General features: G+C 31.4%; 1 protein-coding gene across 1 annotated transcript; it reads left to right on the forward strand.

Moving 5' to 3' along the window:
- Window positions 1-2,755: 2,755 nt before the first annotated feature.
- On the forward strand, window positions 2,756-14,295 carry LOC134695402 (fibropellin-1-like). Its single transcript, XM_063556639.1, has 11 exons — window positions 2,756-2,912; window positions 3,260-3,373; window positions 4,661-4,774; window positions 5,286-5,399; window positions 7,206-7,319; window positions 8,158-8,271; window positions 8,942-9,055; window positions 9,671-9,784; window positions 11,251-11,364; window positions 13,442-13,627; window positions 14,145-14,295. Exons 2-10 carry the CDS (start codon window positions 3,262-3,264, stop codon window positions 13,531-13,533), a joined length of 1,002 nt encoding a protein of 333 aa, XP_063412709.1. The 5' UTR covers window positions 2,756-2,912; window positions 3,260-3,261; the 3' UTR covers window positions 13,534-13,627; window positions 14,145-14,295.
- The last annotated feature ends 416 nt before the right edge of the window (window positions 14,296-14,711 follow it).

The following is a 14,711-nucleotide window of genomic DNA, read 5'->3' on the forward strand; positions in this document are numbered from 1 at the left end:
CAACATGTGGAAGATGTGGAAATAAACATTTATATAAAGTATGCTATTCATTAGCTAGGAGTTGCTATAAGTGTAAGAAAATAGGACATTATGCAAGGATGTGCAAAACTAGTGATAAACCCAAATTTGAACTAAATGCATTGAATTCAAAGCACAAAAGCAATAGGCAACTTCAAAGAGACAAGAAGAGAATGGACACATACATTCAGAACAAGAAAACATGTCGTGAACTACCATTTTCGAACTTAAAGGATGCAATTTTTGGAAAATATTTGGATGTAACATGTGTGATTAAAACAGAACTGAAAAATATTAAGCAGAAATACAAGGATAATCAAATTGACCAGCAAAATCGTGTGAATGAATTACAGTCTCAATTAGAAAAATTAGTAAATGAAACAATTCAAGCTCGGCAAATAATTACCAAATTTATTGACCAAACATCAGATTTAAAGCAGGAAAATGAAAAACTCTCAATAACTGTAGACCAAAACAAAGAGTCAGAAGCCGAAACAAATCAAATACTAGAAGAACTTATAAAAAAGAACAGTGAACTATCAGAGGAACTAGAGGAATATAAAGAGTTCGAAGAAGAAAATACAATGTTTGATTCTGATGGTGAGGAAACATATTTTATTACGAACAAAGATGTGGACAAAATGCTGGAAGAACAAAGTGACACTCATCTAAAATTAGTTTCAAAACTTGAGGATGAAAATAGGACTCTTATAAGTAAAATGGAACATCTGACATCAGTTCAATGTGCAAATTCAACCATGGAGAAACAAGAAACTAGACTTAATACAGAGACGCGTATGTCTCCAATGGATATTGTTGACAAATTGATTCAAAACCAAAATTCAAAACATTCAACAAAACATAATTCAAAGAAGTCAAAACGCACATCTCGTGTTTCCAAAAATACATCTTAAGATTTAAGGTGTTATTCAAAAACATGTGGAAATGTTTTAGTCGGACAGGGAGAAATGTATGACAGAGTTAAAATGACTTTCAGATGTGTTTAGGTTTTTAATGCTAATGTGTGAGACTCAAAGAATTTATCATTAATTATGTTTTATATTATATATTCTACTTGGACAATAAGTTAATATATATCTAATTGATAATGGACTTTTTATAATCAAAGTGACAATAATGCCTCAGGTCTTAATCCTTTATCCTTCTTAAATTAGAGACATTGCTAAAAGAGTTGTATTAATTATTTATCTTTCTTTATCTGGATAATAACTTGTTTATATTTGTCAACACATTATGTAATAATTGATCTTAGCTTATTGTTTAATTCTCATATATATATATTGTACTATATTGTAAAAGAGATAAGTTTGGAAGTCACAGGCTTGGTGACAAGTTCCAGTCTTGGAAATAAATTATATACTAAGTGGCATTAATCTTCTGTGTATTACTGCTAGTTTATGGTGCATGGTTATTTAGGTTTAACATTTAGTTGTGACCAAATCCTCATATCAGTCTCCTAGTTTTAGACTGTGGATTTCTTGGTTACAAGTTGATCCCTTTAGGAGTTATTGCCCTTTATAGTCAATTTTTAACCATTTTTCTAAAAAAAAATAGTAATTTTTTACAAAAATCTTCTCCTCTGAAACTACTTGGCCATATTAAACCAAACTTGGCCACAATCATCATTGGGGTATCTTGTTTAAAAATTGTGTCCGATGACCCGGTCAACTATTCAAGATGGCCGCCATGGCTAAAAAATAGAACATAGTGGTAAAATGCAGTTTTTGGTTTATAACTCAAAAACCAAAGCATTAAGAGAAAATCTTACCGGGATTAAATTGTTTATCAGGTCAAGATCTATCTGCCCTAAAAATTGTAGATGAATTGAACAACCCTGTGTTGGGTTCCTGCCCCTGAATTGGTAATTTTAAGGAAATGTTGCTGTTTTTTTATTATTATCTTGAATAATATTATAGATAGAGATAAACAGTAAACAGCAATAATGTTCATCAAAGTAAGATTTACTAATAAGTCAACACGACCGATATGGTCAGTTGACGCCTTTAGGAGTTAGTGCCCTTGATAGTAAATTTTTAACATTTTTCATAAATTTTTGTAGGTTTTTCGAAAATATTTTCCACTGTTATTACTGGGCCAAATTCATTATAGATAGAGATAATTGTAGCAACAATAATTTTCAGTAAAGTAAGATGTACAAACACATCACCATCATCAAAATACAATTATGTTATGAATTTATCTGTGTCCATTGTTTAAAAGAGGGACGAAAGATACCAAAGGGACAGTCAAATGTGCACATAGACCAAGGTGAGCGACACATGCTCTTGAGAGCCTCTAGTTTGATTTTCGTTCTTAAAAGACCGTGTAATGATTGAATATCCGTTTGCATGTGATATTTGTTTATTTTTCTAGTAATTAATTCATTAAGACGGCGCATTGTCAAAAACAGATAGACAAGTTATACATGTACTGAACGCGTTTATGCTGCTCGTATATGTAATGGAATATAGATTGATGAAATTTACACTTAAATTCCTGAATTTGAATTTGGTGTTTCACATCATTGGCCATTTGATTTGGCTTAAACATGCATACAAATATTAAGTAATATAGCTTTTTAAAAAACATAATTTTAACTTCTGTTGTCTGTTTGATCAATGTAACGTATTAAAAAAAGGTATATACAGGTTTTGCTGTAATAGACCGACGTATCGAGATGAACACGATGTGATTCAATAACACACATTACCTAACCTTATACACTATAAATAATAAATATTTCTTGGCGTTCATTTCAGAAATAGATGATTGCCTTCCTAATCCTTGTAAAAATGATGGCACCTGTTATGATCTTGTCAATAGTTTTCAATGCATATGTCCTCCTGGATTTACTGACCAAAACTGTAGTATAGGTAATTCTTCGTCCTTTTCCTTGTCACAAACTAACCATAACGTCTCCTATCTGCACCTTAAAACATATTCTGTTGATATTATTATTCGTAAAACACATAAATTAATTTGTTCACTTCAGTTTAAAAACTGCCTTAAAAAATCATGTATCAGTTGAAAATATTTCTTTTAGTAATTTTCTTTCTATATGTTAGTATGTTTAAAACGTTTACATTACGATTTAATAAATATGTCGTCTACACTTGTCCTAATTTCTTGTGAAATTTTAAGTACATGTAAATCATTATGACATTGAACTGCTTCAATTGCTTTATAATATAATAATTCATGATTTGACGTTCATTCTCAGATATGGATGATTGCTTATATAACCCATGCACAAATGACGGAACCTGCTATGATATGATCAATGATTTTCAATGCATATGTCATCCTGGATTTACTGACAAAAACTGCACAACAGGTAAATTTTACGCAGCTTCACTGAAACAAATTTACTATCGTGCCTCATATCTGCATTCCAATTGTTATGATGATATGTTATTCCTTAAAAAAGTTGCGAAAGATATCAGAGAAACAGTCAAACTCGTAAATCAATAATAAACTGACAATTCTATGGCTAAAAACAAAAAAGACAAACATACTAATAATAGTTCACATGTAACCACATAGAACAACTTCATTGCTTTTTTTATTTCATTTCAGTAACTTACTTAAAAGATGTTAATAATGATTAAATAAAAGTGTGTATGTGATTATACATTTTTTTTCATATTTGTTTATTTAACCGCCGAATTTTCCTATACAGAGAAAAAAAACACGAGTTTTTGCTTTCTGCTCATATTGAAATACAATGAGTGTAAATCACATATAAATTCGTGAATTTGAATTAGGTGCTTTTCATTATCAGACATTACTTTTGGTGTGTAATTTCCTTTAGGATACTAAACCACCTAATTATTTTCACAACAACAAACTGTATTACGGCTCTCCATTTCATTTATGTAACGAAATGAACAACGGATTGTCAACAGATGTTTGTTGACCAATCTAATTATAAAACCTACACACGGTGAGCACAATGACATTAAATTACAAAAATTAATCTATCTTAAACACTTAAGGTGGGTGGGGCGTCTTAATTAAAACTGACAGAATTTTTTGATAACTTGTCAAGATAAAGCTTTTATCATGCTTTTTTCAAAACTGTATTAAAAAGTATGGGTCACCGGACTTTTTTTCACGCTACAGGTTGCGCAAAATTGTCAGATTTTGTATAGATTATTCATGGAAAATTAAATTTTGTGTGATAAAACGAAAACGTACTATAAGAACTTTAAGATAAAATGTGAGAATATTGCTCTTATAACATGCTTTCAAATAAGCAAAAGAAAAAATGGGGTCACCGAACTTGTTTTCTTGCTACATATCAAAATAGGTAAATTCATAACACTTTCTATTGTAAAATTTACTTTATCGGAGTTATCTCCCCTTATTTGGCAAAGTTTGAAAAAATCTAATCAAACACAAACAAGGCGTTTTTACAAAATTACAACTGAAGTTATGTTAAAATACACAATTTTCTATATTTATATCAAAAGTCTTTTACATAATTTACATACAACTCTCAAAATTTGCACATTTCATCAAATATATAGACCAAAGATATCTGCTTATTTAAAATCCAAGATGGAGGAAGACACCCGAGCCACCTTAAGTTAAATATATCTTGCTTTGTTTTTCGTTTAAGATATCGATGATTGCTTTCCGAACCCATGTAAATCTGCCGGAACCTGTAATGATCTGGTCAATGATTTTCAATGCATCTGTCCTCCTGGATTTACTGACAAAAACTGTAGCACAGGTAACTCTTCAATATATGCAGCTTCAATGAAATAAATACTCACACCTGCCTTATATCTACATCCAAAAACATTACTTATTGCTATTGTTGTACCTCAAGCACATTATTGACTTTCTGAGGTCAGCTGATAAACTTTATGAAAAGACCGTGTATTGATTAAATATCCGTCAGTATCACTATTGAGTCTTATATTAAGGAAACGCGTGCTTGATGGTTCAAGGGTTCCAACATTATAATGTAATACACTAGACGCACGTTTCGTCTCCATAAGACTCATCAGTGACACTCAGATAACAAAAAGTTACAAAGCCAAACAAGTACAAAGTTGAAGAGCATTGAGGATCCAAAATACCAAAAAGTTGTGCCAAATACGACTAAGGTAATCTTTTCCTGGGAAAATCCTTAGTTTTAAAGAAATGACCATAAAATTAAACACAATGCCATTGAATAATAACAGCCTTGCTACCTTTTACACTATAGCTGATGAGTCTTTTTTTGGTGTATATTTCAGATATCGATGATTGCTTTTCTTACCCCTGTGAACATTGCGGAACCTGTATTGATTTGGTCAATGATTTTCAATGCATATGTCCTCCTGGATATACTAACAAAAACTGTACTACAGGTAACCCTTTTGCTTTTCTTCTACAACAAATAAACTATCTTATCCCCGGCTTAGTATATATCTAGGGTTTTCATTGGTTAACGCAAGTCGTTACAAAACCCATAGCCCCTGGGTGTTGCTAACCCATATCCCCGGACGTTGCTAACCATTATCCCGGGGAACTTCACGCAAGTTTTCCTTAGTTCCATGATTGCTCCTTGTGAAATATTGAATTCTGTAGATTCTCCATGATGTTTGTAATTAAATAATCAATTCATTTACGATTTTGTCCTATTATGCCGATCATTTACACTCATTTCATTAAATGCATCACTTGACTGCCACATTTTCAAGGAATGGGACGACTGACCTAGCTATGCAAATTACCTACGTTGACGTCACACCATCTATGACGTAACTCTCACAACATTGAGCGCCAAATTTGACTCAATCCAGTTTCTCTGTCTCCGTATTAAAAACGTCTTATATTTGACTACCTGTAGGGTTCTACCAAAGGTAGTACCCTACATCCCGTAAAAAATATGTAAAATTTCCAAATTTCAATAAAACTTTTTTAGATAATGAAAAAAACGTTGTTTTCGCGTTACACTTTGTACCCGAATTTCCATAAAACTCGCCCGATTCGGACTAAGACCGGGGATAAATTCGTTATCTACGTTCATATCCGTAGATATGGATATTTTAACACCCTTCAGTACCCTGTACACCCTTCGGCTACGCCTCATGGTGTACTGGGGTACTTCAGGGTGTTAAAATATCCATATCTACGGATATGAACGTAGATAACTTATAATATCTCATATTTGAATCTCAAAATATTACTTGTTGAATTTCGTTTTTCCTAAAACAGCTGTATTGACCATCTAACTTCAGATGATCGACTTCTTCAAAATAAAAGGTATTGTTTGATTATCCGTATTTCAGTTATCTATCTAGTTTATTCCCGGTAATATGTTCATATAGAACAGGAACTGTCCAATACACATTGTTAAGATATACTGAAACGAGTCTATGAGTTTTGCTCTTGTATGAGAATAAAAATGCGTGCAAGTTACACAAAGATTCGAAAATTTTAATAAGGCGCTTCTAATCATTATCTAACAAATTTTGTTTAAAAACTTGCATTTTATAATAAAAGAAGATGTGGTATGATTGTCAATGAGACAACTTTCCACAAAAGACCAAAATTACACAAACATTAACAAATATAGGTCACCGTACGGTCTTCAACAATGAGCAAAGCCCATACCACATAGTCAGCTATAAAAAGGTCCCGATAAGACAATTTAAAACAATTCAAACGAGAAAACTAACGGCTTTATTTATGTAAAAATATGAACGAAAAACAAATATGTAACAGATAAACAAACGACAACCACTAAATTATAGGCTTCTGATTTGGGACAGGCACATACATAAATAATGTGGCGGGGTTAAACATGTTAACGGGATTCCAACCTTCCCCCTAACCTGGGACAGTCTGAAACAGTACAAAATAAGAACGAACTATAAAAATTAGTTGCAAAATACTTAACTCATCAGATGGACAAAAATACAAGTGGGCGTGGCCGGGTACTTATACTCCTACACAACAAGACATAATGAACAGATCTGAATTGTCATCGCAGTTAATTTGTTCATATTACCGTTCTCATCTGACGATCCAAAACATCAGTTGTCTAACAGTTTTTCCTTTCCTAGATTAATTCGAAAAACACGAAAAAAGGTGAACACGATACTTCTAAATTACAACTATTGGCCTACCTTTAAACAAAAGTTAATAATTCTTGCTTTGCTTGATTTCAGATATCAATGAATGCTTATCAAACCCATGTGCTCATGGCGGAACCTGCATTGATCTGGTCAATGATATTATATGCATGTGTCCTCCTGGATTTACTGGAAAAAACTGTAGCGCAAGTAACTACCTCTAAAGCAGTTTTACTGACACATACAAACTACTGTAAACCAACTTATTTTTCGTGGATCCTTTATCCTTTCTAGACCATTGCACGGCTAATTAATTTCGCGATTTTCTAGTTTACTTGATGTAGTTAGATAAGCAAAGATCCAAATTAGACATATTCGCGACGATTGCTATTCGCGGTATTTGTCTACTCGCAAAAGTCGCAAAAAAAGTTGGTTTACATTTCTTATTTGCACTGCAAAAAAATGCTTGTTTAAATTTTTATTCATAAAACACCTTGATTGGCTTTCTAACTTAACATGCTTCAGTTGCCAAACTGCCTTAAGAGACCGTGTTTTAATAGAAAATTCGAGTTTAAGTGATCTATTTAATTTGTTCGTAGTAATTTGTTCATATTGACGACGAAATGTCAACTACGGGTTGAGAATTGAACCTGAAACGCGTTTATTCCTTTTGCTAATTTTTGGAAAATAAATTTGTGAAAATTACATGTAATTCCTAAAAGTGAACTCTTGCTCATGAATTGGAATATACATTTGTGAATATAACAAGAAGATTCCTGAATGTGAATAAGTTGCACCTCACCTTTAGTCAATTAATTTATGCTTTATGATATTGAGTCCAATAGCTTTCTATCGAAAAATTTTACCAACTAGTTTTTTGTTAAATTTAATCTAACCAATAGAATAAAATAGTTGTTTACCGGTGTTTGTTGTCCAAGATCTATATCATCTATAAAACAACTAAAAAGTAAATACGATGCCAGTGAATTGAAGAAATAGTTCTACCCTATACACTATATTAACAACACTGATTTTGCGTTTATTTCAGATATTGATGAATGCTTACCTCATCCATGTGAACATGGCGGAACCTGTAATGATCTAGTCAATGATTTTGAATGTATATGTCCTCCTGGATTTACTGACAAAAATTGTAGCAGAGGTAACTCTTGTGAACTTCACTGAAATTAATAAACAAGCATGCCCCATATATGCATCCGAAAGAATTCCTTATTGATATTGTTATTCATCAAACACTTTAATTGACTTTATTACGGCAGTTTATAAACTAAGTGACACAACCGTGTATTGATTAACAATCCGTGTTTATATGATCTAACTCATATGCTGTTTATAGAAACACGTGCATATAGACGAGAAATGGTCAACTACACTTCGAAATTTTTTTCTGAAAGCGTGTATTATTTTATGTTATGGAATATAAATTGAATAAACAATTATATGAAAATTCCTAAAACAAAATTGTAGATGCTTTTCCTTATTAGCCATTTTATTTTTGTATTTTGTTTGGGGGGGGAGGATGGCTGACTTTAAGAGAGAGTTAGGATATTGAGTTCAAAACAACAACAAAAAAATAAAGGCAACATTAGTATACCGCTGTTCAAAACTCGTAAATCTATGGACAAAACACAAAATCGGAGTAACAAACTAAAACGGAGGAAACGCATTGCATATATGAGGAGGACAACGACATTAAAATATAACACACACGCGCACACAAACAGACTAAACATAGGAAAAATTAAAATAAAGAAAAACAGTTTAACACCAAGTCTATATTATAATGAACCTTGCTTTGGCATTCATTTCAGATATCAATGATTGCTTTCCTAACCCATGTGAAAATTGCGGAACCTGTTACGATCTGGTTAATGATTTTCAATGCACATGTCCTCCTGGATATACAGACAAAAACTGTACTGCAGGTAACTTTTACGCTGCTTCATTCTCGCAAATATACTATCATGACTCATATCTACGTCCCAAAATACAACACTAGCGACTTTCTTACTGCAAACTATGATCTGTCTTAAAAGCCTTTTTTTCTTGAAATGATCTATTTGTTTTGTTCTTGCTAAGATACACGTCAGATTGTCAACATAAAGAAAGCGTTGATACTTGTTGCACTTGTAATCGGATAAGAATGGGTTTAAATGATATAACAATGGTGATATTCAATACATATGTTCCTTATGTCGTAACTACAATACACTTCTATTTTTACCACGAATGTGACATACCGAGTAAGACTTTTACTAGGTTTGTAATAAAATGAGCAACAGACGGATGTCCCATGTGGAGCAGGGTCTGCTCATACTTCTTGAGAACCGGATATCATCCCAATTTATTGTGGGGTTCGTGTTTCTTGGTCCTTAGATTTCTATGGTGTGTCTTTTGCACTATGATTTGTCTGTTTATTTGTTTATTTTTTAGCCACGCCTTTCCTTCTGTTATGTTATGTCCCTCTTTAAGTGCCTTTAAATAACAACAATGTTTTAAACTTAAACTATATTTGAGGTTAGCTCTGGTATTCATTTCAGATATTGATGAGTGCTGGACTAACCCATGTTATAATAACGCTACCTGTAATGATAGGATTAACGACTTTCAATGCGTATGTCTTCCTGGTTTTACTGACAAAACCTGTAGCACAGGTAACTATTAATTAGTAGCAATGTCATTACTTAAATAGTGTGCCTCATATCTGCATTCAATTTATTATGTCCAATGTGTTTTGTTTCAAAAACACCTTCATTGTACAACGACCTTCTGTCTGCAATTTACAAACATTATGATATGATAAAGCATTGGTCAATGTCGATCAAGAATCTTCATGTTCTGTAATTTCAAAAAACCTAGCGACGAAATGCTGTCCATTATATATCATATTTGACAAAATGCAACCTGCATCCTTGGTCAATATGAAAAGTTGTGTATATGTGTATATACATCTGGATATCATGACAAAACTTGAAGCACATATACATTACGAGCGACCGTCCACATTTAATGTGGTCTATATCAGCATATTGCATTTGAATATTGATTCGAATAGTAATTCTAGCAAACAAAACTGTTTTCCAGATAGTTTTTTTTTAATTCAATTTTCAAAGTCGAACCTCGATGTGTCAAAGTCAAAGAGAGCATACCAAAGTATTCGATTCATCAAGGGTTCATCCGGGGTTCGACTAACCCAAGGTTCAGTGTGTCGTGAAATTGTATCTCCCCTTATTTGTCAAAGTTTGGGGAATAAATTTTTAAACAGCTGTAAATAATCTATGTTAACCTAAGAAATCTTACACATTTTCTTACATACTAATCTTTAAAAAATGCACATTTTATTAAACATGTCAAATATCTAAACCATTTGTTATCTTCGACCTTTAAATCCAAAATGGAGGAAAACACCCGAGCCACCTTATACTACATATACTCTTCTCATCATTGTTTAACTGGTTCATTTTGCTATCAAAATATAATATATGAACTTTATAACTGTTACAATAACAAATGATAAAGAATAAAGACAATAACACATATAACACTACTATGTGTACATAGTTTGAATTCAAAATACTATGTTCAACTTGGTTGCTTTGTTTTTATTTATTTATTTATTGCTGTATGTATACATTTTAATAGTGAAAACCCGATATGAGATAATCATTCATTACGCAGATTTACAGGTTAATATCGATCGAGTTTTAACACGAACCAAACTTTTTTTTTCATTTAACGTTAACATTTATTTAAAGAATTGCTGTTAATTTCTTTTAGCTTTGACAGAAAAGCAACCTGCATCTATGATATGAAAAATAGGAAGGTAATATCTGTGCATCTGACTATGCAACACACGAAACAAACGTTCGTGCCCATATCATGTGGTTTCAAAATGTATTCTGATACTGGTTCTAACTGCATATCCACAAAAGACTGTTTTCGATTATGATTCAATTTGATTAATGTTTTGAAATAATCAATTCGCTATCAGCAGATGCCTTGTTTTCCGTGACCAATCTATTAGACTTACACAGTTAAACATGATGCACTTATTATTGAATAACGACAATGTCGCTAGTTAATACACTAATAGTTCTAAGGGTTTTGATGTTTGTTTTAGATATCAATGAGTGCCTACCCAGTCCATGTAAACTTAACGCTACCTGTATTGATCTGGTCAATGATTTCCATTGCATGTGTCCATCTGGGTTTACTGACAAAACATGTAGCACAGGTAATTATAAAGCAGCTCCATTGTTATCCATGAATTATCATGCGTCATATCAACTTACTAACCGCATTTCAGACTTGGTATGGATTGCATATTAGTGTTCCTGTGTCTTTTTTTCATAAATACATGTATATGTTTATTTGCCTGTTTTATAAGTCAAATGGTAAACATGAGCATCAGGTAGATCTTCTTAAACGCGTTGATATATATTGTAATATGATTGGAATTTAGACACATGTACACGTATACTATGCATTTTACGATGAAATTAATTAGCTCATGGTTGCTAGCAGCCAACTAATGGGGACAAAATCAACCAACATTAAAACCCTTACAAAAAAGTATTTGACAAAGGTTATAATAGCTAGACTCGGAATTTCAAATAATTTAACATATGACAAGAGACGAAAAGACATTTGCCGTCTGAACTTAAATTTTGAATGCATCGTGGTCATACATAAACCGTAAAATTGGCACGGTCAAATGCAATACATGTACAATTGTATTTGTGTTATAGTGATGACTATTATGTACTTAACGATTGTGCAGATACAATTCATAAATTGGTGAAACCTGTTAAAGATCAATGTTTATCTTAATAAAAACTTGAAATAGAAGTATACAACTAAATGTTTTTGTTTTTGTTTTTGTTTTTATTTTAAATAAAACATTGGTTAGGACATTAATAAAGAAATTATTTAACATCGTGGTTTCATGGGTTTGTTATACTTTTATATTAATTGTTAATACATATCAGCAATAATTAATATGATTATTTGTGTATATTGAATTTTCTTATTAAATACGGTTGTAAATGGTTTTATGATAAAGTAATGCATGGTGCATGTTAGTATATATATATATATACCATTATAATATAAGCTATTTTGCTGCAAAATTTTAATTGTATTGTTTTATGTGCTGCAATATATCATTTACCCTTTGCTTGTGTGTTGTTTTTGTGTATATTTTCTTCTTGATTTGAATTCTGTTATTTTGTTGAAATCATATTATATGTATTGTGTATAGTTTGATTATTATCAGATATATAGCTATTCTTTTATAGAATATTAGTTTAATTTGTTGTTTTGATTTGTTTCCATTATATTCTTTTTAACGCACAACTCAATTGGGTGCATAACTTAAACATGTTCTATTTTTTATATTATCACGTTTAAAAAAAACTTATAAAACAATAGATTCAATACCGTTTGTGTTTAAATAATTAATGAATTCAAATTACTATACTAACGGAAAAGTAACATGTAATATTTAGCAATCATGTATTTGTGGTAAATGTATTACAAGTAATCAATTTAAAAGTGATAATCAACGATTAACATGAATAAATGCAAACATGTTTCCAATTCTTTTTGTTCGTTTTATTGTGTATAAATTAAATGTATAAAGTGTATATCTTTAGAGTTGCAGTGGTGCAAGTGGATCAACTGCATGTCTTTATGAATGGTAGACATAAAAATTAGTTACTTAATTTAGAGGCCGCAATAGGCGGACTAGTTGTTATGCTCCACTATAGTTTTAAGATGAATGTTGTCTTTTGTATTGAAAGCATGATAAGATAACAAATAACAACAAAATCTGAAATAACCAACTTGTAAGCAAATTTATACAAATAAAAAACATCAATTAAGCAATACCAGATGAAAATTAAAGTTAAAGTAAAAGAATATCTACACGTTTTATAGTTTAATTGTTTACCGTGAAAAGACGCATGTTCATGAATCACTTACTGTTGTTTTTGTTGTTGTAATAAAAATGTGTTTGTATATTACATCAATGCAATATCATATGGAACATCAGTTTTGAATGAAACTCGGTCAGTATTAATCAGCATGTTCAGACTTGATGAATACTTAATAAGATTTACAATTTATAAAACCTTTTACTGGTGCTTGTATCTTAATACATACGTGTAGTTTTATGAATAAAAGTATTATTTTTAGGTATTTATATCACTATATAATTTAGGGATTTGACAGTTGCGATATTACAAGCACAGTTCTAAAGTGATGTTTCAAAAGGAACTATATACACATGGCTTTCATTGATCTATTTTCAGGAAGTTTTGTAGTAACTGATGACGCCTTTTCACCTAAAATTACCAACTTGAAGTTGAAAATAGTATTTCAAAAATATGTGGCATGTAGCTGATACGTATTTGGATAAAGTGCAAATCAAGAAACTTGAAAATGTTTGCAGACAAAGATCCTGTAAACAGAATGAGAAGACAACGTCACTGTTATTAGTAAATGTTTTGATATAAAGTTATCCTTAAATGCATGAAAAATATTTGCATCAACTTTTCCTTAAAACGCAATCAAATATTTGCAATTATGATACATAACTTTAGAGTTAATTAAAACTTCAGAAACGGTCTGAGTTATGTATTAAACAATGAACGAAAATCAACTATAATACTTGTATGCAGCTTCGTATTTGTTCTAACCTAGGATATTGGTGTAACAACACAACACTTGAAAAAACTATAACAATCATATGAATCAGTTGAAAGGAGATTTACAAGTCAGATCAATACGAAGCAGAAAAACAAGTATTAAAAAAAGGACTGGACGTCAAGGGTTATTTATACATTCCCGTAACAAGTAATGCACTTCTTAAAGTTCGAAGAGTAATCACAATCTTTGACAGCTGGTACAAAGTATATGACCGAGTTTACACATCAATAAAATTCTTCCAAATATTATTTGAGTCAGGTTTGATAATGCGGATAACGAAAATGCTACGTCTTTTATATTTTATAGACCGCAGCCATTGTAAACTACGACAAGCATGACAAAACAACAGTTGGAGGATTTGAAAAGATGTTTACTGACAAGATAATTTTAACCAGAAACAAATATGTTTTAGTTACCAAAGTGTATTCAACATAATAGATTAAAACATGTAAAAGACTGTTTATGTTGGTTTTATTACACAAAAAATTAGTTGTAAGTACTCTATTTATCTTTTTCATTGTACATGTTTTACAGCAAAAAAATTATTATTGATCTATTATGTATTACGCCAAATAAAAATATATAGGTTTTCTTTACACAGTATTTTAACTTAATAATACTAATATGCTTGTTGAATATGGTGAAATTAGTGTATGCACCTGCCGCTGCGAAATGAAGTATTGTGTTATAGCCTAGTCCATCTGTACGTCCATCACAATTTGTTTACGTTCTCGAAAATCTGTTCGCCTCAACCAACAGTTGACAAAACATTCATGCAATGCTTATTACTACATTGACAGATATAGTTTGAATTTGGATGTCGTCATTTTCACAATATGCCATGTGGAGTTGTGCTTCTTATAACATTATATT

The sequence above is a fragment of the Mytilus trossulus genome, chromosome 13, assembly GCF_036588685.1.
Source record: "Mytilus trossulus isolate FHL-02 chromosome 13, PNRI_Mtr1.1.1.hap1, whole genome shotgun sequence".
NCBI lineage: Eukaryota > Metazoa > Mollusca > Bivalvia > Mytilida > Mytilidae > Mytilus > Mytilus trossulus.

Coding starts and splice junctions, on each gene's coding strand:
- LOC134695402 (XM_063556639.1), top strand. CDS start 3,262: ATGGATGATTGCTTATATAACCCATGCACAAATGACGGAACCTGCTAT. Junction 5,400..7,205: donor TAACAAAAACTGTACTACAG/GTAACCCTTTTG, acceptor GCTTGATTTCAG/ATATCAATGAATGCTTATCA. Junction 7,320..8,157: donor TGGAAAAAACTGTAGCGCAA/GTAACTACCTCT, acceptor CGTTTATTTCAG/ATATTGATGAATGCTTACCT.